At 55.5% G+C, this 24,594-nt stretch overlaps 2 protein-coding genes across 5 annotated transcripts in view; both read left to right on the top strand.

Annotated features, from left to right (window-relative positions):
• DPP9 (dipeptidyl peptidase 9) overlaps positions 1-8,591 on the top strand; it is a 44,235-nt gene extending 35,644 nt beyond the window's left edge. For 2 of the 3 annotated variants that reach the window (XM_082456917.1, XM_082456916.1), the window contains exon 21: positions 78-215. Coding sequence is in view for 1 of the 3 variants with exons in the window: in XM_082456915.1 (XP_082313041.1) it covers positions 78-220; positions 1,556-1,667; positions 4,346-4,438 (348 nt within the window). In the remaining 2 variants the exon portion in view is untranslated. Of the gene's footprint in view, positions 1-77; positions 221-1,555; positions 1,668-4,345 lie in introns of those variants that run through there. The other variant, XM_082456915.1, reaches the window with a different exon arrangement.
• A 1,832-nt stretch (positions 8,592-10,423) lies between these two features.
• On the top strand, positions 10,424-23,466 carry MYDGF (myeloid derived growth factor). Of its 2 annotated transcripts, XM_082456939.1 has the most exons (7): positions 10,424-10,666; positions 11,828-11,878; positions 12,388-12,405; positions 18,746-18,807; positions 20,175-20,256; positions 21,424-21,496; positions 22,902-23,466. In XM_082456939.1, the coding sequence occupies exons 1-7, from the start codon at positions 10,487-10,489 to the stop codon at positions 22,979-22,981; spliced, it is 546 nt and encodes a 181-aa protein (XP_082313065.1). In that variant the 5' UTR covers positions 10,424-10,486; the 3' UTR covers positions 22,982-23,466. The 2 variants fall into 2 exon arrangements, with proteins under 2 accessions (XP_082313065.1, XP_082313066.1); XM_082456940.1 differs by lacking the exon at positions 12,388-12,405 and having other exon boundaries at positions 10,430-10,666.
• The last annotated feature ends 1,128 nt before the right edge of the window (positions 23,467-24,594 follow it).

Here is a 24,594-nt window from a genome sequence, read left to right as displayed (position 1 = left end):
CCTGACCTTTGTGTGTACATGTCTCTCTCTTTCTTTCTCTCTCTCTCTTCCTCCGCTCCATCCACTGTGGCCCTCAGGTGGCCATCGCAGGCGCTCCGGTCACAGTCTGGATGGCCTACGACACAGGGTACACAGAGCGCTACATGGATGTCCCAGAAAACAACCAGCTTGGCTACGAGGCGGGTTCCGTGGCCCTGCACGTGGAGAAGCTGCCCAATGAGTAAGGCCCCCACCCGCCCTGACTTCAGGGTCGCCAGGGCTGGCCGTCCATGAAGCTGGCCCGCCTGTGGCCGGCTGGGCGTGGCTTCCGCACCTCCCACTCTGCCTGCCCCTTGGTTCCCTCTGCTCCCGCAGCCCTCCCTCCTCAGCGCTCCTCACTGAAAGCAGGTGCCTGGGTTCTCTTGGAGCGAGGAGGGAGGGAAGCCCCCCAGCCCTGCCCCCAGAAAGATAGAAGGGAAGGTCTAGAGTTGCACCTTGCACGTGCTGGCTCCCCTCACCCCCCAAACACGCGGCCCACCATGGATCCCCTGAGTTAGTTTTGAACCTGAACGGCCTCTGTCTTGTGGGTTTTGACACCATGGTTCAGAACACAGGTCCACAGTGGTTCTAACATATAGGTGTGTTGGACCAGCTCTGGTGTCCCATGTCACGCTTTGGGCATTGGCTTCTGATTCGCCTATCAAAAAGAAACTGGCATGGCCAGTTTCTGGTGTGGCTCTGTCTGGTGAACCTGGGCCCCATCTTTAGTGCCAGGGCTCTTGTCACAGGCTGACCCCACCAGGGCCCCTCTCCCCGCAAGGCTGCTCTCTAGTCTGGAGGGTGGCCTGGGCTCCACGGTGGCGTGCCATCGTGCAGCCAAGCTCAGAACCCACTGCTCCGTGGCCACTCCGATTTACGTTCACATTCATCCCAATTCACTAGAACAGTAAAACCATGGAGACAGACGACCAGTCGTTGCCCGGGGTGGGGAGTGACTGCTCATGGGCATGGGGGTTTGCTCCAGAGCGATGGAAGTGCTCTGGAACTCAGGATAGACGTGATGGTTGCACGACACTGTGAATGCACCAAATGCCCCAAATCCCTTTAAAATTAGTAAATTTTAGGTTGTGTGAGTGTCACTTCAATAAGTTATTTTTATTTATAAATCAAAATTTTAAAAAGTAAGGTTCCTCGACCACCCTTGCCACATGTCAGGCACTCAGTAGCCACCTGGCGGCGATGGGTGGCGCAGGTCTAGAACATTCCATCGTCTCAGAGTGCCCGTGGGCAGCACTGCTCCAGAAGCTTCCCCGAGCTCAGGACATTCCAGCCCTGAGCACACCCCTGCCCTCCTCGCCTGGAAGGAAGTGAGGGGTCTCCCAGATCCGCCAGTTGTGCCCGGGCTTTGAGTTCCGCCACGTTCTGCTGCTGAGCCGCTGCTTCCGCCCTCGCTGTCCTGGGGCTGGGGCGGGACCCTGGGCCCCCAGCCCTGGCTGAGCGAGGACTGTGGTGCGACTGCCTACGGGCGGGAGAAGGGGGTCTCGCCCCAGCTGCTCACGCCCACCTTGTCTTCCAGGCCCAACCGCCTGCTCATCCTGCACGGCTTCCTGGATGAGAACGTGCACTTTTTCCACACGAACTTCCTCGTCTCCCAGCTGATCCGAGCAGGAAAGCCTTACCAGCTCCAGGTGGGTGGCTCCTCCCAGGAGCCCGCAGGGTGGGCAGCAGTGGGTCGGGGCACCTGTGGCCCCGCCGCCGTCCGCACACCTGACTGCCTGGCTCCACACTTAGCCGGCTCCCTGAGTCCCGACCACCGTGCAGCAGTCGTGCGCTGATCGCTCCCGGTCCGCGCCGCCCTCTGCTGGCGACACCTGGGAACTGGGCCCGGTGGAGGGAGGCTGATGTTACCGGAATAATTGCGCATGCGCGCCAGGAACCTTGCTTTAAAGGAACTGTACAGAATGCTGAAAGCATCTGGGGACGGGGCGGGGGGGGGGGGAGGTGCCCCTTGACAGGGGTCAGAAAACAATTCCCCGAAGAGGTGACATTTAAGGGTGCTAAGGAGTAAGTGGGGACTCATCTAGGCCTGGGGGGCGGCTGTGGAAGACACCAGACAGGAAATTAGTAGGAGGGAGCAGCTCCAGGACGGGAGACCACGGTGGTTGGAGCCAGCAGGAGAACAGCTAGGGAGCAGGGTGCGGTGACCGGCATGGCAAGCCACCTGACGCCTCCGGTGATGGGCGGGGCTTCGGGAGTAAGGGGCGGAACCTCGTGAGAGGGCGGGGCTTCATAGGTAAGGGGTGGGCCTCGGGAGGGCTGTGTTTTGTTCCGAAGAATGAGGCGAGGTGTCAGGCATCCCTCTGGCAGCCCTGTAGACAGAGGCCCATGGGGGCCAGTGGGACATGAGCCACAGTCAGTTGTCCCGGCAGGAAAGGGGGCGGGAGTGGGGAGCAAGAGGCCTGGTGGATTCGGAGGCGGGGGGGCGGTGTGTGCTGGAGGCGAGAGGGACAGATTTTATTACCTGCTGCCGCCACGCAGTCTTTCCGCTTTCTGGACGCCTCCATGCGCTCTGACCTGTCAGGGGAAGACACGTTGCCATTCAACAAATGGGGAAACTGAGGGTCACCGGGCAGGAGGGACAGGCCGCAGGGACCTGTGGCTGGGCATGCGCTTGCCAGACAGGGCAGGAGGGAGGCGGGGCTCCCTGTGGGTGAAGCTGGGTTGGGCGCCGCTTGGCAGTCCCGCCCCCAGCTGCACATGCTTTCCAAACATAGGCCAGAGGCAGCTGCACATCAGAGCAAAGGAGTCAGGCGGGTCCAGGATGTACCCTCACCTGTCCCTTCTGAGCCTGAAGCCCTGAGCCTCGTGGCTGGGATAGCCACTCCCTCCCCGTGCGGCCATTGGTGGCAGGTCCTTTAACCTTGGGCCTTGTCTCCTCATCTGTGAAATGGGCATGATAACCCCTGCCTCCCAGAGGTTGTGAGGGTGAAATGAGTTCTCTCAGGAAAAGCATTTGGCACACAAGGGGGGCCCAGAGGCTTGTGCCCCTGCCTCCCCAGGGGAAATTGAAGGTGAGACAAGACGCTCCCTTGGGGGCTGCGCGTGGGGGAGATGGAGCACGCCCACCTTCCTCTTCAGACACCGGGCAGCAGTTGGCCTGGAGGCTGACAGCCCCAGCTTGTTGGTGCATCACGTTTGCTGTCGGATGTCAGGCCTGGGACTGGGGGCTGGGAGCACGGTGGGGAGCCGATGGACCCTCTCCCTGCCCTCATTGCCCAGAAGGAGGAAGTAACCAGACACCCAGGACCCAGGGTGGCATGAAGGGGTGGGTGCAGCGGGGTCTGTCCCAGGTAGTGCCGCTGCCCCGGGCCCGGAAGGAGTGGGGCCCGTGAGGCTGTAGGCGCAGCAGGACCCAGGAGTCCAGGTCTTGATCTCAGGCTGGCCAGTCCTTGCGGACCTCTGAGCTGGGGACCATATGATCAGACTTGTGATTCATCCAGGATGGATTCATCAAGGCAAGGGTGGAGGAGGGGAGATCTCTGGGCAGTTTGATGCATTCCTAGGGTAATGCATTCCTAGAGTATGGAGCAGGTTTCACACCTACCCCATGAGCCCTTAGGGCTCCTCCGAGAACTGTTGGGGTGCAGGAGCCCTCATTTCATAGCCAGAGGCAAGACCTGCATCCTTGTCACCATCTACCCAAGAGCCTGGACATGCGCTCAGCCAGGTCTCAGGGACTGGGTGATTCCTTGGGCATGGCCCTTGGCACCAGCGTGCTGCTGCTTCTCTTTGGGGATGACCCCCCCCTCAGGTGGTGAGCAGACCCAGGAAAACACCTGGCACAGCCTGGGGTGGAGAGGCTGTCCTGGGGCCTTAGCGTGTATAATCCCCAACGGGGCCTGTTGGTGAAATGAACGTGGCTCAGGCGGAGGCACCAAACGTCTGTGACACATGAAGCCCCAGCCACTCCGCGGAGCTGGGTTCCTTGCAGCTCCCTGGGTTTGGGGGATACAGCAAGCAGCACAGTTTCTTAAGGCTTTCGTATGTGCAAGTGCTCTGTGTTTGAGACCTTAGCTTGCCCAGGCCACAAAGACCCTACAGGGTCTGAATTCTTCGCTCAGCTTTCATGGGGGGCTGCAGTCAGGGAGGCTGTCACTTGCCCAGAGCTAACACAGCAAGCTGGCCGTGGAGGGGGGATTCGAACCTGGGTCCCTCAGTGCCCTCCCCGGGGGGCGGGGGGCCGGGGGCGGGACCGAGGCCCTGAGGAGAGATGCTCTGAGCTGGGGGTGGAGAGGTTCGGGGATAGCGGAGCACAGGGTGCAGGGGTGCCTCGGTGCCACCAGCCTTGCCTTCTCTGTCCACCCAGATCTACCCCAACGAGAGACACAGTATCCGCTGCCCCGAGTCCGGCGAGCACTATGAAGTCACACTGCTGCACTTTCTACAGGAATACCTCTGAGCCCGCGGGCCGCCACATGCGGGGCCTGCACAGTCAGAGCACAAGTGGCTTCGCCGCCGCCGCCACCGTTGCAGGATGGGGGTGGGGGACGAGGCAGGAGGGACCGAGCGGCCCCGCAGGCCCTGCGCAGCGCCTCCTCCCACCGGCCCCGCCAGACCGCCCGCCCCGCCCGCCCCAGGAGCTGCAGCCTTCGCCCCAATGCCTTTTACTTACTGTTTTCGTTAACGCTCCTGGGGTTTCTGCCTGCTGCTTCTTCGTGGCCAGGGTGGAGAGATGAGGCCAACGTCCACGAGGCACTTCCTCAAGCCATCCTTCCTCTCCCTGTCGTCCAGGAGCAGGAGCCTCAACTCCACTGGGCACTGGAGGCCAGAAGAGACTCGGAGGGGCCGGGCCTTTGCCCCGGGGACCCCCAGGCCCAGCCCGGCCACCGGCACAGAAGCATGCGGTTGCCTTTCCTCCCCACCCGCCCACTTCATATTTGTGTTGCGTTTTGTTTTTCTTTTTGGGGGGTGGGCATTTTTCTTAATTATTTAAAAGACAGAAAGCAAGGGGTGCCTAAGTCTAGAATCGGGGTCTGCCGCCGGGCCACAGGATTCACCCCAGCCAGCACCCGAAGCCCACAGCGGGAGTCGTGCCCGGCAGGCCGTGAGCGGTGCGCAGGGAAGCGGGGCAGCCGTCGGGCCCGGCTTTCAGGCAGGCTCTGAAGCGCGCCCAGCCCCGTTCTCTGCTGCTCAGCGGCTGCCGCCCCCTCCCCAGCCCAGCCCGCCGGGCACACGTTTCTGCCTGGCCCGCCCACCCAGACCGGGGTTCCAGGGCTGGGAGTGGAACCCTCCCTGCCTCAGGGTTATCCTTACTCCTTCCTTTCCTTCCCGCCAAGAGTTCTGCCAGGGGCGGGTAGGAAAAAAAAAATACAAAAAAAAACCCCCACCAGAGACGAACCACCTCTACACATTATGGAAAGAAAATATTTTTGTCGATTCTTATTCTTTTATAATTATGCGTGTAAGAAGTAGACTCATTAAACGATTCCAGATGGAAGCGTCGCCACCTGCCTGAGGTTCCTTCTGAACCCCTGGGGCTGGTGATGGGGGCTCCTTGAGTGGGCGGGGGTCCTGGGAGGAGGCTGAGCCAAGGGCATGGCAGTTCTTGCAGTCGAAGGATGGGGGCGCTGCTTGCTCAGCGGTGCTGCCCTGGCACGAAGTGGGGGTGTGGGGTGCCATGTCGTGGCTGGAAGATGCCCCACCCCTCAGTCAACTGGCCCAGTAAGGACAGTCCCAGAGGTCCTGAGGCAGCCCGTGGGTGCCTCCAAGGTGCCCAGCCCAGGGTGTCACGGATGGCCTGGCCCTTACTTCCTTTTGCACCTCTCCTTGTCCGGAGACTTGGCTCAGCGGTTGGGGGTCAGGACACACCGGCAAGGGAGGGCAGGCCGTGCCCCTCTTCATGTCTGTCCTTACAGCTGAGAGACTACGAGACCTGAGACCATGCCTGCGCAGAGGGCACTCTTGGTACTTGAGTTTCTAATGGCACGGTAGCCTCTCCCTGTGCCATCACCCGCTCCATCCTTTCGGAAGGTCCAGTTTTATTTTTAATGGCTTAAAGAATAAAACAAACCAGTACGAAAGGATATAGAGAGGAAAAATACGCCCTCCTTCCTGAGAGGTAACCCCTCCCCAGTCTCTCTTTTTAATACCTGCTTTCTATTCTGCCCTGTGAACGTGCCATAATTTATTTTGCCAGGCACCTATCAAGGGATAACATAGATTATTCTGGGCTTTTCGTATAAATCAACAGACTTTGTCAAGAGCCAGATAGTAAATATTTCAGGCTTTGTAGGCCAGGCAGTCTCTGTTGCAACCGCTAGACTCTGGCCCTTGCAGTTCAAAAGCAGCCACGGGTGATGTGTGAATGAGTGGGCGTGGCTGTGTGCCAATAAAACTTTATTTACAAAGCCACACAGCCGGCCAGATTTGGCCCACAGGCTGTAATTGACCAACCCCTGGTATAAAGGATCCTACAACAAACAGCCTTGTACGTGGTTGGGGCATATGTCTGAGTGTATAGAGTAAATTCCTAGCATTATAAAAAGGCATGTTCATTTTTAATTTTAAAGGATATTGCAAATTACCTTCTAAAGAATGCCTCAGTGTACACACTTCTTGGTGAAGTGTGCTTGCTCCTCCATTCCTTCATTACGTGTTATTTTTGCCAATCTTAGGAGTGACACATGGCATCTCACTGTAATTCAAATGCACATTTCTTTTTTTTTTTTCCTTCATTTATTTATTTATTTATTTACCCCATTCGTGGCTGTGTTGGGTCTTCGTTCCCACACGAGGGCCCTCTCCAGCTGTGGCAAGCCGGGACCACCCCCTTTCGCGGTGCGCGGGCCTCTCACCATCGCAGCCTCTCTTATTGCGGAGCACAGGCTCCAGACGCGCAGGCTCAGCAATCGTGGCCCACGGGCCCAGTCGCTCCGTGGCATGTGGGATCCTCCCAGACCAGGGCTTGAACCCGTGTCCCCTGCACTGGCAGGCAGACCCCCAACCACTGCGCCACCAGGGAAGCCCCCCACATTTCTTTTACGTGTACGAATATTTTCATGCTTTAAGACACTTGTTTAGGAGTAATCATTTGCCCACCTTTCTTTTGATCTATTGACCTCACTGATTTGTAGACACTCTTTATATATGAAGGAAATCAGTCCATGGTCATACATGTTGCAAATTGAACTGTGTTGCTGATCTCAAAATGTTTTATGGGTAGGAATCTCAGCCAGTGAATGTTTAAAATCATCTCAGGAACAAGAAGATGTCTTGCCCCCTTAATCCGCTGTGAAAGAAAGTGGAGAGGCAACTAGTCACAAGTCACAGAATGACAGAAGCTGGTGAGAAAGGGGACACTGGGGTTGCCCCCCGAGGCTTGGCAGCCGGCGTCCTGCAATTGTCTCAAGCAGGAACTTTTTTTGGGGGGTGGGGTGGGGCAGGGCGTGCCTCACAGCACTTGGGATCTTAGTTCCCCAACCAGGGATCGAACCCACAGTCCCTGCAGTGGAAGTGTGGAGTCTTAACCACTGGACCACCAGGGAAGCCCCTCAAGCAGGAGCTCTTCATCGGAACTTACTACCCCTACCTCCCTAGGTCGGTACTCAGCATCCATCGGCCAAACTTCAGTCAGTTGTATTCCTGCCCGGACAACAAGGCCTGGGGAGGGACATGGGGGGAATGGGTGACGGGCAGCTACAAAAGGACAAGTGTCTGCTGGCAGAAGGTCTTGGTCTTGGAGGTGGCAGGTTAAGAGACCTTTGTTTTCTTCATGGTTGATACAGGGCCACTTGTTTTCTCCACCACTGGTGGGATTTCCACCTGAGGGAGGGTTCCCGCTCTGTTTCAGGTTGCCCGTGTACATGCTCGAGCCCTTTCTTGGTGGAAGCACTCAGCTCTTCCCTAACTGGCAAGGACCCATAAGCGATGGACATAAAAACCCGTTTCATATCGTTTGCAGATACTTTCCCAGTTTGTCATTTGCCTTTCAAACGTGTTTATGGTATTTTTAAAATTCTCTATTTTTTTTTAATTGAAGTATAGTTGATTTATAATGCTGTATGGTGTTTTGTTTTTTTGGCCGCACCTCGAGGCATGCTGGATCCTAGGTCCCCAACCAGGGACCGAACCCATGTCCTCCTCAGCGGAAGCATGGAGTCCCAACCACTGGACCAACAGGGAAGCCTCTGTTTCTTTTTTTTGTTTTTTTTTTAATCAACTATAGACACATGAGAAGTTGCAAAAACAGTGCAGAGTCCCGTGTACCCTTCATTCACCCAGCTTACATCTTACCTAACCCTAGCACACTGTCACACCAGGAAACTGATGTGAATACAACATACGACGCAATTAACTAGATTCTAGACCTTATTCAGATTTTATCAGCTTTCACATGCACTCATTTGTGTGTGTGTAGTTCTATTCCACACTGTCACCTGTACAGATTCCTAGAACCACCACCACAGTCAAAATACAGAGCTGTTGGGGGCTTCCCCGGTGGGTCATGTGGTTAAGACTCCGTGCTTCCGCTTCAGGGGGCCCAGGTTTGATCCTTGGTCAGGGAACTAGAATCTCACATGCTCTGCGGCCAAAAAGAAAAAAAAAAAAGAAAATACAGAGCTGTTTATTCACCACAAGGGAGCTCCTTCATGCATCCTCTTTATTATGTCCTCACCCACCCTGTTTATGGTGTCCTGACCGTGGAGAGAAAAGTTGTGATACCTGTGTTATCAAATCTTTTCTTCCTTTATGACTGCTAGATTTCATGTCATGATCAAAAAGCAGGATCTTGGGAATGATGGATTTTTTTCTTTTAATCCCTTCAGTTTTTTGTTTGTTGTTTTTTGGAGGCAAAAAGGAAAATGGAGAAACAAGAGGCTTGGGGCTCAGTCTTTCTGAAAACACACACACACACCTACCCGTCTTTGAGTAGGAAACTCAAGACCACTCACAACTGAAATACCTTGTTAGCAAAAGCGCTTGGCCACTAATTGAATCTTTCATAGCGACAGGCTGGTCAAACACAGAGCTGAGGATATGGAGATATAAGGGAATCCTGCTGTGTTTAACACAGAATAGGTCTGCTGGCTTCCCATTTATGGAGTCAATTCCTAACGGGTCCACAGCAGCCAGCTGCAAAGAGGGAGCTATTTCTGCAGAAATAGTGGAGTTCCCTAATGCCCTTCACCCAGCTTCCCCTAATGTGAACATCTTACGTCACTGTGGTACAAGCCAGGTTATTGAAGCCAGAAAATTAACATCAATACAATCCTATTATCTAATATACAGACCTTATTTGGATTTCACCATTTCTCCCTCTAATGTCACTTTTCTGGTCCCAGATTGTTCGTGTCCCCTGCCCCCAAATTCATGTTGAACCCTAACACCCAGTGTGATGGTATGAGGAGGTGGGGGGGTCTTTGGGAAATGATTAAGTCATGAGGGTGGAGCCCTCATGAATGGGATTAGTGTCCTCATAAAGGGACCCCAGAGAGCTCCCTCTCTCCCTTCATAATGTAAGGACATAGCAAGATGGAGTCTGTGAACCAGGAAATGGGCTCTCACCAGACACCAATTCTGCCAGAGGCTTGATCTTGAATTTCCAGCCTCCAGATCTGTGAGAAATAAATGTGTGTTGTTTAAGCCAGCCAGTCTGTGGGACTTTGTTATAACAGCCCAGACTAAGGCAAGGAGCCAATCCAGGATCCCACATTTCCTTTCCATGTCTTGGTCTCCTCCCTCTGTGATGGTTCCTCAGTCTTTGTCTTTCCTGACACTTTTAAAGAGTACTGCCAGTTATCCTGGTAGAATGTCTCTCAACTTGGGTTCATTTGGTTATTTGCTTTGATTAAACTGAGGTCGTCCATTTTGGACAGGAATTCCACGGACGTGGCACTGAGAATGTCCTTCTCTGCATCCCGTTGGCGGCTCCATGGTGTCACTGTCTCATTTTCAGCGACGTTGACTTGATCACTAGGCTAAAGATGGTGTCACCACTGTAAAATTACTACTTTCCCTTTGTAACTAATATGTATCTTGGGGGGAAAATACTTTTGAGACAACACAAATATCCTGTTTCTCACCATACGTTTCCCCCACCAGGTTTTAGCAGCGATCCACGGATCTTGGCTGTAACAATCATGAGGTGTTTGCTCAACGGTGATCTGTCATTTCCCTCATTCTGCCTATATGTACTAATCTGAATATTAGTGGTGATCTTTTATTTCTTTCACTCCTTGTACATGTACGAACTGGAGGAGCTGAAGGGTCAGTCACTTGCCTAGTGAGAGACGAATGGACCCTAAACCAAAGAACCTGTTCCAATTTCACGCACCCCAGGACCCTCCCTGTACTTCCAAGCCCCGCCCCAAGATGGCGGCTCGGACGGACGGGCGGGGCGCTCCGGATCACGTGGTCGTGTCGACGCCGACGTGGCCTCCGGCGGACGCCCCACTTGTCCCTCGCCGCGCTCCGTCCGCGGTCCCTGCCCAGCGAACCTGATCCCAAGATGGCGGCGCCCAGCAGAAGAAGGAATGGCGGCGGCGGCGCCGTGAGCTTGTGGGCCGCCCTGCTCCTGGTGGCCGTGGCGCTGAGGCCGGCACGGGCGGTGTCTGAGCCCACGACGGTGGCCTTTGACGTGCGGCCCGGCGGCGTGGTGCACTCCTTCTCCCAGAATGTGGGCCCTGGGGTATGTGCCTCAGCCACCCCGGGGGCTTGAGCAATGGTGCAGGCGGGGGCAGGGCCTGGGGAGGGGGGCGCGGACCGGCGGGGCGGGGTCTGGGGGGGAGGGGGCGCGGACCGGCGGGGCGGGATCTGGGGGAGGGGGGAAATGGACCGGCGGGGGCGGGGCCTGAGGGGTCGCGGACCGGCGTGGGTAGGGCCTGAGGATGGAGGGCGGGACTTGGTAGCGAGGCCTGACAGAACTAAGAAGGGAGGCGGGGCTCCTGGGGGCTGGCGGTTTTGGGAGGGCTGGGTCACTAGCCTCGTGCCTAATTCCTGTCTCATGCCCAGCGTGCCCAAGCAGCCCTATCCCCCAGACCCAGGAGACTCCCTCGCTGTTGGAGGGCAGGAAGGGCCCAGAGATGGGGAGAGGGGAGCTGGAGGCTGATGGGCATATGCCTCCAGGGCCTGCAGAAGGTCGTCCCGCTGTAGCTCTGACCAGGGAGGAAGTGGACAGGCGTTGCTCTTTCCTTCCATTGCACAAGGTCCCCCCCGTCTTTTTCATTGAAATGTGGGGCCAGGCCCTCCTTACCTGGAGGTAGCAGGCCTGGCTCTAGTCTAGCCCGTCCCTAGCTTATTGGAGAAGTCGCTTCCTCTCCCAGTCTCCTTTTCCCTGCCTGTAACAACGATATCAATCATCACTATTTGTTGAGTACTTCCTTATAACCAAAGGATACTGTGCCAAATTCTTTATGTGAGGCCCATTTTACAGATGAAGAAACAGAGGCTCAGAAAGCTTTGCACTTGTCCAAGGTCCACAGCGGAGCAGAGATGGGCCCCTAGGTGCCCCTGCTTCCAAAGTTCATGTTCCTAGACGGGTGGGTGCTGGAGGGGGGCGTGACCTCCCCCTTCCTGTTCTTCATCCCCCAGAAGCCATCTGGGTTGTTTGTCTTGACCCAGGATCTCCCAAGTAGGGAAACAGGTGCGGGAGTTCCAGATCTGCAGACGCTGGAAGGCCTTGTAGGGCTGGCCTCCAGGGGGATCTGGCTCCACCTCCTTTCTCTGAGTGCAGATACTCAAAAGCAGGATCTTCTTGATTCTGGATCTCAGAAGAACATCCTGAGACCCTGTACCTCAAGCACTAACGATTATCTCCTACCGAGACTTTTTTTTTCCTTCCATTCTCTAGGACAAATATACCTGTGTGTTCACCTACGCATCTCAAGGAGGGACCAATGAGGTGAGTTGTTCAAAATTCTACGTGGTTTAGTACGACAATATCCATTGTCATACAGAGATGCTCTCTAGGGGACACTGGACATCAGACTATTCTTACCTAACCAATAAAAGACAGTGCTTAAGTTACATAGTGATGGCGGATTCCATTCATAATTCCACGGAGTGAACAAACGTCTGGATAGAAGGAAGGATGTGAGACGTGACTCTGCCATTCCCATGAGCCTCTATTAAGGGTATTGTGTTCACTTTCTGTGCTGAGTAACAAATTACCACAGACTGAGCAACTTAAAACAATACCCATTTATTATCCCACGGTTCTGGAGGTCAGAAGTCCCGGTTGGCTCAGCTGGATGCTTCACAAAGCGACAGCCAAGGTGTCAGCTGGGCTGGGTGTTCACCTGCAGGCTCTGGGGAGAAACCTCGTCCAGACACATTCCAGTTGTTAGCAGAATTCGGTCCCTTTCGGTGTGAAACTGAGGTCCCTAGTTCCTTGCTGGCTGTTTTCTCCAGCTGGAGGCAGAAGAGGAGGTAAGAGAGATTCGAAGCACGAGGAGGACGTAGTGCACCACAGCTGGCTTTGAGGGACCACGCGGGAGGGAGGACGTGGTCTCCAGGAGCTGAGAGCGGCCCCCGGCTGGCAGCAAGGAAACGAGGGCTTCAGTCCTCCAACCACAAGGAATGAATTCTGCTGCAACCACATGAGTTGGAAGAGGACCCAGCGCTCCAGGTGGGAACGCAATCTGGCTGACACTTTGATGTCAGCTTATGAGACTGAGCAAAGGACCCAGCCCCACCATGCCCGGACTTCTGACCTACAGAATTGTGAGCTAATGAATGGGCATTGCTTTTTTTTTTTTTTAATTAATTTATTTATTTTTGGCTGCATCGGGTCTTTGTTCCTACACACAGGCTTTCTCTAGTTGCGGCGGGCAGGGGCTAGTCTTCATTGCGGTGCGCGGGTTTCTCATTGCGGTGGCTTCTCTTGTTGAGGAGCATGGGCTCTAGGCGCGCAGGCTTCAGTAGTTGTGGCATGTGGGCTCAGTAGTTGTGGCTTGCGGGCTCTAGAGCGCAGGCTCAGTAGTTGTGGCGCACGGGCTTAGTTGCTCCGCGGCACGTTGGATCTTCCCGGACCAGGGCTCGAACCTGTGTCCCCTGCATTGGCAGGCGGGTTCTTAACCACTGCGCCACCAGGGAAGTCCAGCACAGCTTTTTTTTTTTTTTTTTTTTTTTTTTTTTTTCAGCACAGCTTTTAATGCTACTAAATTTGTGGTAATTTGTCACACAGTGTAGTGAGTTGAATGAGGCCCCCCCCGTAAAGATATGTCCACATCCTAATGCCTTGAACCTGTGACTTTTAAGAAAAAGTCTTTGTAAATGTAATTAAGTTAAAGATCTTGAGATGAACAGATTATCCTGGATTACCTGGGTAAGCCCTAAATCCAGTGGCACACATCCTTGTAAGGGACACCCATGGGAGATTTGACAAAAAGAAGACACACAGAGGAAAAGGCCATGTGAAGATGGAGGCAGAGGTGGAGTGATGTGGCCACAAGCCAAGGGACACCTGGAGCCTCCAGAAACTGGAAGATGCAGGAAGGATTCTCCCCTGGGTCCTCCAGAGGGAACACGGCCCTGCCCACACCTTGATTTTGGACTGCTGGCCTCCAGACTGTGAGAGAACAGATTTCAGCTGTAAGCTACCAAATTTGTGGTGATTTGTTCCAGCAGCCCCAGGAAACGAATACACACAGCAATAGACTACTGTTATAGCCAGTAATGCACCATTACAGATAAATACTCTGAGGATAAAATACTGTTGTTAAATTCTGGGTAGACACCGCCGCTTGGTTCTGTCTGAAGGGAGGGCAGCACACGTGTTTGAGAAGAGACACAAAATAGATTTTCTCCTCGTGATTGTTAGAAAGAATGAAAGATCATTGAAAAGAAAGAATTAATTGTCACTGCGAAAGTCAGTGTAAAGCATCTTTTGTACCCCTAAATTGTGCTTTCCTCCCCAACCCTCAGACTGTAGGAAACACTACTGTCCTTCCAGAAGAGTCTATGGCACTGTGTCCCATAACAACGGAGAGTCCCAGAGATGGAGGCTGCCTGGGGACCGCTCCATGTTTGCCTGTCACGTGCCTACCCCTCCCAGCATCCTGGTTCTGAGTCCCTCTCTTCCACCCCCACTCCCCGACTCAGGGCAGCACATTAAAATGGGCAAGAGCGGGAATTCCCTGGGTCCAGTGGTTAGGACTCGGCGCTCTCACTGCCGTGGCCCCAGGTTCGATCCCTGGTCAGGGAACTAAGATCCTGCAAGCAGGGCAGTGCGGCCAAAAACAAAAAAAAACAAAAAACGGTGAGAGCGAGTTCCCCGGCTCCACCGGGCACTGCTGACTTTAGAGGCGGGGTCGCTCTCTGTGGGGGGGCCGTCCTGGGCAGCCTCCCTGGCCCCCACCCACTCGATGCCAGCAGCCACCCCCCCCCCAGTGTCCACTGGGGGAACAAAAGGGTCCCCAAGTGAAAGCCACTGGGCAAGAGTGACATGAAATGCACTCCTTATTTTGGATAGTTCCAGTTTGTAAATAAAAGTAAATGATTCCTAGCAACAGTATTTTATTTATTTTTTTGGCCGCACCGCGTAGCATGTGGGACCTTAGTTCCCCGACCAGGGATTGAACCAGCGCCCCCTGCATTGGAAGCACGGAGTCTTAACCACTGGACCGCCAGGGAAGTCCCCCAGCAACAGTATTTTAACAAAATGTAGCAAGCGCCTGGTGACACCCTTCCCAGCGGTGTCACCAGGGGGTTGCAGCTCTGCTGGGGAGGATCGCCGCCCTTCCCACTGCCTCCAGGACAGCAGGCGTCCTGCGATCGTCCGCCCCTTCCTTGGCCACCTCCAGGCCTCGCTGCTTCTCCAAGTGGTCCACTCCATTGTGGGATGGTGACAAGTGGTGGAACATTCTCCCTTGATCCAGGCCCCTTGGTCCAGCCGTGCCCTGCCACGAGCTCCAGATCAGTCCCAAAGCACCTTCCTCCCCCAGTCAGCCCTTTCCATGCCTCCTTTGTTGTGTAGATGATCAATTCATTATACAATAAAATTGTGATAGCACCGTCGCCTTGGTGTTTGCCTTGGTGTTTGTCGGGCGGCCCGTGCTGTGCTGAGAGAGATACACGTCTCGTTTCCTCTTCAGAACCCCAGGAGGCTGTCCTTATCCCCGCCTCACACATGAGGACACGGTGGCCCAGAGGCTGAAGACTGCCCTGGCTCCCCCAGCTGGGACGTGACCAAGGTCCCCAAGGCGCAGGCCCCTGACCGCCGCCCTGAGCCAGGACACGCCTCGCGTCGCCAGCAACTTGGAAAAGAGCGCCCGCGCCTCCCTAACGGGACCCTTGGGATGGACATTCCACTGCAGCGTAGGGGGAGAGACCTAGGCTCACTCTTGGAAAGGCGGCTGAGTCACAAATTCTAAAACCAGCATCGGGCTTGATTCTCCCGTTTGGGATGAGGGGATTCATCCTAAAGGAAACACCTAAGAGCAGAGCAGACACGTCCAGCACCGACTTGTTCCGGCAGCAGCGGCCTAGAACTGTGATCATGAGAGACCACGGGCCGACTGCAGAGCTGCGTGAACCCAACGGTGTGACCCACGGGCTCTCTGGCTGCGGGCCTGCCGCCTGCTTAGGCGCAAACAGCCGGCCGGATTCTCAGCAAACGTGCAGGGGCCGTCCAAGATGTTCTCCGGGATCCGCTTGGCCACACTTGGGGGCCCCGCCAAGATGCCCCTCGGAGCAGCTGGAACGGAAGCCCCAGAGGCCCAAGTGGCGCTTCTCTAGAGCCATCGTCAACAGAGGGGAAATGGGTCTGTGGTGTGGGCTCCCAGGGGGCCCGGGATGCAGGCTGGGCTTGGGGGGAGCGGGAGGCCAGGCTGCTCTGACAGTGGTTCGTTTCTCCAGAGGGTCACCTGAGAGGCCGGCTGGTGCCGGGTGACAGCAGGCACAGGGTTATTCATCACCTCAGCGCCGGCCAGGATCCTGAGCAGCCAGAGAGCTCGTCCAAGGTTGGCGGGAATGCGGCCACTTGGGAAAACTGGCCCTTTCTTATCAAGTTAAACATACGACCCCATGCTTCCACTCCTCGGTATCTACCCGTTAGAAATGAAAACTTGTGTCCACACAAAGCTTGTACGTGAATGTTCATAGCAGCCTGATTCATAGTAGCCAACAAGTGGAAACAACCCAAGTGTCCCCCAGCTCATGATGGATAAACGCAGTGTGGTCCCTTCACACATGGGAACATCACTCAGCCATGAAAAGGGGAGAAGCACTGACACTCGCTACACCGTGGACGGACCCTGAGAACACGATGCTTAGTGAGAGAAGCCAGACACAGAAGGACACACAGGGTGTGATTCCATTGATGGGAAACGTCCAGAACAGGCAAATCCACAGACACAGAGAGTGGGTTCCTGCTGGTTGGGCTGGGGGCGGGGATGGGGGTGTGCCTGCTCATGGGGGTGGGACTTCTTTGGGGGGTGATGAGAATTAGATACAGGTGATGGTTGCACAGCTCTGAATATACTAGGAGGCATTGAAGCATGCACTTTAAAAGCATATCATCTATACATGTATTTTTTTTTAATATAAATTTATTTATTTTTGGCTGCGTTGGGTCTTCGTTGCTGCGTGCGGGCTTTCTCTAGTTGCAGCGAGCGGGGGCTACTCTTCGTTGCGGTGCACGGGCTTCTCTTTGTTGTGGAGCACGGGCTCTAGGTGCACGGGCTCAGTAGTTGTGGCTCGCGGGCTCAGTAGTTGTGGCTCACGGGCTTAGTTGCTCTGTGGCATGTGGGATCTTCCCAGACCAGGGCTCGACCCCGGATCCCCTGCATTGGCAGGAGGATTCTTAACCACTGCACCACCAGGGAAACCTCATATTGTATGTTATGTAAACTGTTTCTCAATAAAGCTGTTAAAGGTAAGTGAATTATTGATATACATGTAGCCACATGGGTGAATCTGATATGCGTTAGGCTGAGTGAGACTAACCGGCACAGGAGACCATGTCCTGTGTGATTCCACTCAGGTGGCATTTTGCAAAGGCACAACTATGGGGACAGAGCAGATCAGTGGTTACCAGGAATTTGCAGGAAGGGGTTGACTCCAGAGGGATGGAGGAGAGATAACTGGGAAGATGGAACTGATCTGTATCTTGATCGGGCAGTGGATACACAGTGTGTGCATTTGTCAAAACTCATAGAACAGACACTGAAATGGGTCCATTTCACCATCTGTTACTTGTCTCCTAATAAAAAATAATAGCGGCTACCAATTACCTGTCCTCGATTACACCCGGCCACTTAGATCCTGAGCCCCCTAGCCTCCCAGAGAAGGTCACAGAGGCTCGGGCTGAACAGGCTGCCCCAAAACACACCCTCGTGTGAGTGTCTGAGGCCAAAACCTGAGCCTTACCAAGGGCGCCTACTGCCCACCCCGGCCTGTGGCCTCGAAACCAAGGTCAAGTTCATATAACAAGACCACTCAGAGGGATGTTGACCCTATTGCTAAGAAGCTCTTGGTTTTAATTTTGTTTGCTTTCATAATTTAAAAAAAAAATGTTTAAATGTTTGCCTTGGGACTTCCCTGGTGGTCCAATGGTTAAGACTTCGAGCTCCCAATGCCGGGGGACCCAGGTCCGATCCCTGGTCGGGGAAGTAGATCCCGCATGCATGCCGCAACTAAGACCCGGCACAGCCAAATAAATAAATAAATAAAATTTTTTTTTAAAAAAAGAAGCCTCATTTTCATGAATCTTTTAAGAGCTATGGAAAACCATCCCAGATATATTTCACAGCGTAAAACTGTTTCCGGGTGCTCAGAGGCCTTGGAGCCGTGGGCAGGAGTTTTTAAATAGAAAATAAATGTGTTGGGCAGGTCCCCTTGCCATGCCTGCCCCACCTGAGTAATTGGCTTCTACCTTCATGCTGCAGGCAAAAGACTTCCAAGTCACCATTTACTCGCATTATAATTAACATACAAATGGCCCTGTTTCTATTAATGGAAAAGCTCTGGCCTTTAACCAGATTATCAGCAATCGGATTCCACCTTTACTCTCAGGAGAGGATGGGACACTCTCATTTTCCTAGCAAAACACAAAAACGCGCAGGTCACCAGACCTTGCATTTGGCCGGGTTTTCAGAGGCCCTGAAAATGAGAATAAACTGGTAGCGCTGTGTTTTGGAACCATTTAAAAAAATTTTTTTTAATTTAATTTTTTTAAAAAGCTAACACAGGGACTTCCCTGGCAGTCCAGTGGTTAGGACTCCACGCTTCCACTGCAGGGGGCATGGGTTCGATCCCTGGTTGGGGAACTAAGATCCCGCATGCCGTGCGGCCAAAAAAATAAAAATAAAAAAGCTAACACACGTCATTCAAAAAGAAAAAAACATAAGAAGCTCTACAGTGCCTTCTGTCGGCCCAGTTCCCACCCACGTCCTACATGTAACCGGGGTTATTAAAATCTTGCATCTTCTCCAAGGACTGCTCTATGCTTATGCAAGCAAGCATGGGTGGTGTATTGTCTTTCCTTCTTTTATTTTTGTTTTTATCTTTCCCAATAGCCTTTATTTTTTACAGCAAAATGGAGCGGAAGGCACAGAGATTTCCTGTATACCCCTGCCCCCCCAACCATCGCCCACCAGAGTGGGACGTTTGTGACAGTCGTTGATGAACCTACACGGACACGCCATCACCCCAAGTCCAGAGTTGCCATCAGGGTTCACTCCTGGTGTGGTGCGTGCCGTGGGCTTGGACAGACATATGATGGCGAGGCTGTGTGTCCCGGACTGACCTGCCTGTCCTCTCTCCCCAGAAGTGGCAGATGAGTCTGGGGACCAGCGAAGACCACCAGCACTTGACCTGCACCATCTGGAGGTGAGCGGGGGTCCATTGGTGGGATCTCCTCCCGGACGAGACACCTTCGCTCTGGGTGGTACCCATACTGACGGCGTCCTGCGCCCCTGGAGGGTCGCAGGCGGGAGAGGGGGTGCCGTCCTGTGTGGGACTTGAGGGCAAGGAGGGCTTCCCAGGGAAGCACGTTGACACTGAGGCCGAGAGGGGGCGGGGGGACTGGGAGGTGGGGTCTAGGCAGTGGCCGCAACCCCGGGAGAGGGGCCGGGCTCCCCAGATGCCACCCCCTTTACGGTCACCTCAGTCACATTGCTTGCTCAAGAACTTAATCTCCCGCTGTGCCCACCCTTCTCATAATCCCACTTCCTGGAGCCCAGCTCCATGAGCCCACGAAGGGGGCGCTCGGCCCTCTGACGGGGAGGAGGGTGATGGAGCGTCACCAGTTCCTGGCCCTTCTCCCCTGGGCCTCACGGCCTGGAATGTGTCGCCCGAGCAGAACAGATTTCTCAAGCATTTGCCACGCGCCTGACATAGAAGTCCCAGCCGCGCTCTCACCCTCAGGGGACCGGGGTCAACATAGGGGACAGATCAAGAAACGGGACACATTAGAGAGCAGCGACAGCGACATTTAGTTAAAGAACACGCTTGCAGGCGTGGCGCAGAATCCCCGTCTCCTGTTCGATGCGTTACAAACCGCAGGCGTTTTAGTACCAAGTATTGTTGGGGAGCTTCTCGTGGGGGCGGAAGCCCTGCGTCCTCAACACGCTACCGCCAGCCCCGCTGAGAGGGGAGACCCTGTCTGTGCCCCCTCCTGGCCTCAGAGAGAAGCATCCCAGAGGCAGCGAGCCGGGGTGGGGGGCCCCCTAATTACAGGTTAGCAATCAGGGCTGCATCCCCCCGCCTGTAGACAACCGTCTCACACAGGCTCGTGGGCACCAGCCCTCCACCTGGGCACAGACCCAGGCCGCACTGGCCCAAAGCAGGGTCCTCAGCCCGCAGCCTCTTAGCTGACCACCCAGCGGCCCCCCAGGGACACGCTCAGCCCCAGACACCCTCCTGTTCCTAGTTAACCCCCGTACTTCTCACCCCCGGGATGTGGCCTGGCCTCACCCCTAGCGCACAGCTGGGATGTTGTCCACTGGATGAGAAGTGTTCTGTGAGTGGATGCGAGAGGCCCCGTTCTAGAACAGCTCCTACCCAGAAGGGGAAAGAGGCTTGTCCATCAATGAGCCAGAAGAGCATCCTGGCAAAGAGGAAACAGTGGATCACATTGAGGGCGCCCCATCTGTCCTTCCCAGAAATGCCTGGCAGCAGATCCCATCTTGGAGAGTGGGGGGGGGGGGGTGGCACGCAGCCCTGGACTGACCCTATCGCCCGACCTTTCTTCGCAGGCCCCAGGGCAAGTCCTACCTGTACTTTACGCAGTTCAAGGCGGAGGTGCGGGGTGCTGAGATCGAGTACGGCATGGCCTACGTGAGTGTCACCTGCACATGGGGTGGCCGCCTGGCTGGGCCACCAGGGACTGCAACTTGGAGACCCCGGGGGGGCGAAGGGGGAATGAGGAGATGGACACCAAGCCCTTAGAGGGAGGCCTGGAGGCGCGGGGGGCCGGGGTTACGGTGCCCAGAGGGGAACCTGGCTGACCCCCAGGGACACCTGGCCTCCCTCCTGTAAGGCCCGCCAGCCTCCCACCAGTGCCCCCTGCTGGCAAAGCCAACAGGAAGTCGGGGGGCCAGGAGGCTCAGCCCTGGGACAGGGGCAGTGAAGGCGGAAGTTGGCCCAGGGGGCAGGTGGGCGGCTCATTGGTGTCGGGAGGGCCCCACGCCCCTTGGCTCCAGTGACCTGTGGTTCACAGCCCACCCAGCACCTTCTGCGCTCCTGACCCCCACGGCCCCCACTCCAGAGCCCAGCCACTCTGCAGAGCCCACCCCTGCTTCTCCATCTGGGTCCGAAACAGTTTGAAAACCACCTTATCAGTCCAAGAAGCAGAACCAGTAGGAGACAGGCATTAAGAGATTCGCTGCCAGGAATCGGCTTCCACTGTGGGAGCCTGGCTTTGGGGGTTTCCTCCAGGGAAGCCTCAGCTCTGCCCTGAAGGCCCTCCCCCTGATTGAATCAGGCCCACCCAGGTCCCCGAGGATAATCTCTTTTACTTAAAGTCAGCTCAGGATGAACCTCCGTCACATCTACAAAATTTCCTCCCAGCAACCCCAGCAAGGGTCTGATTGTATAACGGGGACTGTGGCCGCTCCAATGACACATCAGACTGTCCATCAGACCATTAACTAATCGCTCTCTGGGGTCCCTTCTTACTTTGAAACTATTATTTTTACTGATTTGAAAGACAATTCTGCTGTTTAAAAATTACATGGAAGAGACTGCCATGCTAGTATCATTTCCATAAATTAACTAAAAAAAAAAATTCCCTTCGATTTGCAGGGAAGGCATGAAGTTTTAAGCTAGTTGACAATCTCTTAAGTGGATTAACCCACTGCTTCTGCTGGATTCTCTTTTATGTGCTTAAAAAAGCATCGTGCGGCTCTTCAGCAGAAGCATGCAGCTTTAGTCTCTGCTGCCCTGCAAAGCCAAGCGAGCCGTGTTCTTTCCCAATTAGAAAAGTTTCCACTTGTTCCCTTTCAGTCGAAAGCTGCTTTTGAAAGAGAGAGCGATGTGCCCCTGAAAAACGAGGAATTTGAAGTGACCAAAACAGCAGGTATGTAGAGGGGTTTGTGGAGCTGGCATCCAGGTTCTCAAGCAGGGAGTGGGTGAGAGAGGGGACAAGACCCCCACTAGAGGGCGATCCAGGGGCCCTGTGGTGAGAGGAGCCTGCCATCCCTAAACGGCTTCCGCAAAGGGCCACCTAGTAAATATTTTCGGCTTTGGGGCCCCCTTTGAAACAACTCGACCCAGCCCCCGCAGGGCAAAGTCAGCCATAAGCCACTAGTCAGTGAATGGGGGTGGCTGCCTTCTAATAAAACTTTATTTCGTGAACACTGAACTGTGGATGTCATATCACTTTCCCATATCACAGGATGCCATTTTTCCTTTGATTTTTCTTAAAGCTATTTGAAAATGTAGAAACCACCCTTCGCTCACGGGTGGCAGGCACACTTGCCCAATCCCTAGCAGAGAACGGAGAGCATGAGAGTCTGTCCTTGGAGAGCTGCATCCTGGGACACTCAGCTCCACAGGAGGCCGGGGAGCAGGGGGCCGCGGGGTCTGACGCCTACACAGCCTGGCCGTCCTGGGCTCCATGACAGCTTCAAGCAGTGCGGTCGGGACCTTGTGCATGCATGACACGGGAGGCGGGGGCCACCTCCTGAGGCCCCGAGACCCCCATGGCCTCTGACCCCCATTCAGCTGTAGCCATGCAGGCCAGATGCCGAGCAGAAAGAGGGGGGCTAGGCACCCGAGTTGGGGCTCAGGGTGCGAGAGCAAGGTGGGACGAGTGAGTGAGACGGTGAACACGGGGCTGAGCCGAGTCGGGGAGCCCCGAGGGTCCTGAAGGATGGGGGAGAGATGAGGAACCCATGTGGCCGTGGACGTCACCAGGCACCAAGGGGAGGGGAGGGGAGGGGAATGGGCAGCATAAGCGGGGCTTTAGGAGGGCCTGGAAGGAGGCCCGACCTGCCCGCAGGTCCTCCGGGTGGGGGCAGGGGCCCGTTCAGAGTGGAGATCAAGGACAGAGGGGATTGGGTTGCTGCAGACCCTGAGCCCCAGGGAGCATAGGCGGTGAGGATGGACAGGGAGTGGGGGGCAGGCTGGGTGTGCAGAGCGGGGGGCGGCCAGGTTCCCTGACCCTGCCCGAAGAGCGTCAGACAAGTTTGCCAGTGCAAACCTCCAAACCCCAGCCATTCTCAGTGTGGCAAAAATGACCACGGCTCTTCCCACGTCGACATCTCCCATGGCCTCCCACTGCCCTCAGGACAGTCCCACAGCCTCCCCGCCTTTCTCCTATCCCTCACCCGTAAGACATCCAGGGCCAGGGGCCTTTCCCTGTGGAGTCCACTGGGAGACTGCTCCCCTGCCTTGCCCTGCTCCCATCATCGGCTGCACCCGGCTCAGGACACGGAGGATTTGCTGAGGCAAGGGCTGACCAAGGGTTTCTTCTTTTGCAGTGTCCCACAGGCCCGGGGCCTTCAAGGCTGAGCTGTCCAAGCTGGTGATCGTGGCCAAGGCGACACGCAGTGAGCTGTGACCAGGAGCCCCTTTGAGGGCGGCTTTTCCTCATCTCCGCTGAAGGAGCTGGGCCCCATGAGGGCCCAGTACTTGTTTTCAGTGGGGGGTGGGGGCTGTTAATTTTCTGCCCAGGCTGACGTTGCCCCGTTCAGAGGGCTTCGCAGGGCAGCTGAGGCCCCGGAGCAGAGTGCAGAGGGCCAGGACTCTCCTGGCTCCCACCTGTCCCTCCCCACGAGGAGTGTGGCTCTGAGACCCACTGCTCTTCTTATCAGAAGAGGCATCAGGGCACAAGGTGGCGCTCACGGGGCTCACAGCTTTTCTGAAGGCAGCAGCGTCTCCCCTAGGATCAGGCCGGGCCCCGGGACGCTCCTGGGGAGAGCCACCCTGCCGCTCTCTGACCCTCAGCCAGCTGCTTTCTTGTCATCCCCCAGGGGACCAACTTTCAGACTCACTGGGCAGAAGTGAAATGTTCTTTCATATTTAAATAAATAAGACAATTAAAAAGTAACCACACAGTCTTGGCATCTGGCGCTGGTGCCCGCCTGGCTGGGCACGTGGGGCTGGGGGCCCCCACTTCCCTTTGCTGCTGGAGACGGGTTAGCTGCATCACCCTGGGCACAGGGACTTTTCTGCAGGCGCAGACGTGCCGGTCCCGAGGCAGCTGGACCTCGCCGAGCCCATGGGGCCACGCCCGGCAGAGGGTGAGGGCTCCAGGGCAGACCTGCTCTTCTGCATCCTGTGGTTGGCTCTGCTTATTTTTTTTGAGGCCGGATTGCAGCTCGGTAACTTTAAAAAAAAAACAAAAACCCGCAAGCAAACCAAAATAAATAAACGGTATCCCCAAAGGCCTCAGCCACTCAGGGGAGCCTGGTCTCCCAACAGCGGGGCCTGGGAGTCTGACCCCCACTAGACTGTCACCCTGACCTCTGACTGTGAGGAAAGAAACCATGTGGCCATGAAGCGGGTCCTTGATGATCAGAATCACCACGTTGGGTCGACTGAGGCCTCTCTGTTCCTGTCACTCACCTGGCCCTCCCTCATGCCACCCAGGAGCCCGGTGCTGCTGTGACCCCTCCTGCCCCGGGGCCTCAGCGGTGCTGGTGTAGGAATGGCTCCAGAGAGAGGTGCAAGCAAGATGAACAGCTGTTCTCAGAACCAGTAACCACTGAGGGGGACCTCGGGCCCACGGTACTCAGGGCAGGGGCGGGGCACCAGCAGCCTCAGTGGTCAAGCGCACGTGATCTGCACCACCTCGCGAGCAGCTCTGGAGGCACACACGTCCTCGGGGAGGCTCGCTCCACCGACCACGGCGACCTGCAGTTCTCAACAGGGCCCAGGAGATGATTGCCCAGGGCCTCCTGCAAAAACCTGGCAGCTGGACACAGGTGGAGACGATGGCGCACCCTGGGCCCTGAGGTGTGTGAGGGCCAAACCCTGGCTGAGAGGGATATTGATTCTTCTGTGGTCAGCCTGGTGGCACTTACCACTTCCAAGTACTGGCCGCCGGCAGGGATGCAGAGCGGTAGGTGCAATGTGCTGGGACACAGCAGGGCACCTCTGGACACAGAGAAGCTTCCCCTTTACTCCATGTGACGTGTGCGTGTGCCTTTATGGAGCTTTCTGGTGAGCGAA

This window comes from Balaenoptera physalus (assembly GCF_965194825.1).
Source record: "Balaenoptera physalus genome assembly, chromosome: 3".
Taxonomy (NCBI): domain Eukaryota; kingdom Metazoa; phylum Chordata; class Mammalia; order Artiodactyla; family Balaenopteridae; genus Balaenoptera; species Balaenoptera physalus.
The sequence above is the reverse complement of the archived record's forward strand: the minus strand, read 5'-3'. Positions and strand labels throughout refer to the sequence as shown.

Bases quoted from the DNA above. Each gene is read 5' to 3' on its own strand.
- MYDGF (XM_082456939.1), top strand. From the start codon at position 10,487: ATGGCGGCGCCCAGCAGAAGAAGGAATGGCGGCGGCGGCGCCGTGAGC. The intron at 20,257-21,423 runs GTGAGTGTCACC...GTTCCCTTTCAG, and splicing joins TCGAGTACGGCATGGCCTAC to TCGAAAGCTGCTTTTGAAAG. The intron at 21,497-22,901 runs GTATGTAGAGGG...CTTCTTTTGCAG, and splicing joins TGAAGTGACCAAAACAGCAG to TGTCCCACAGGCCCGGGGCC.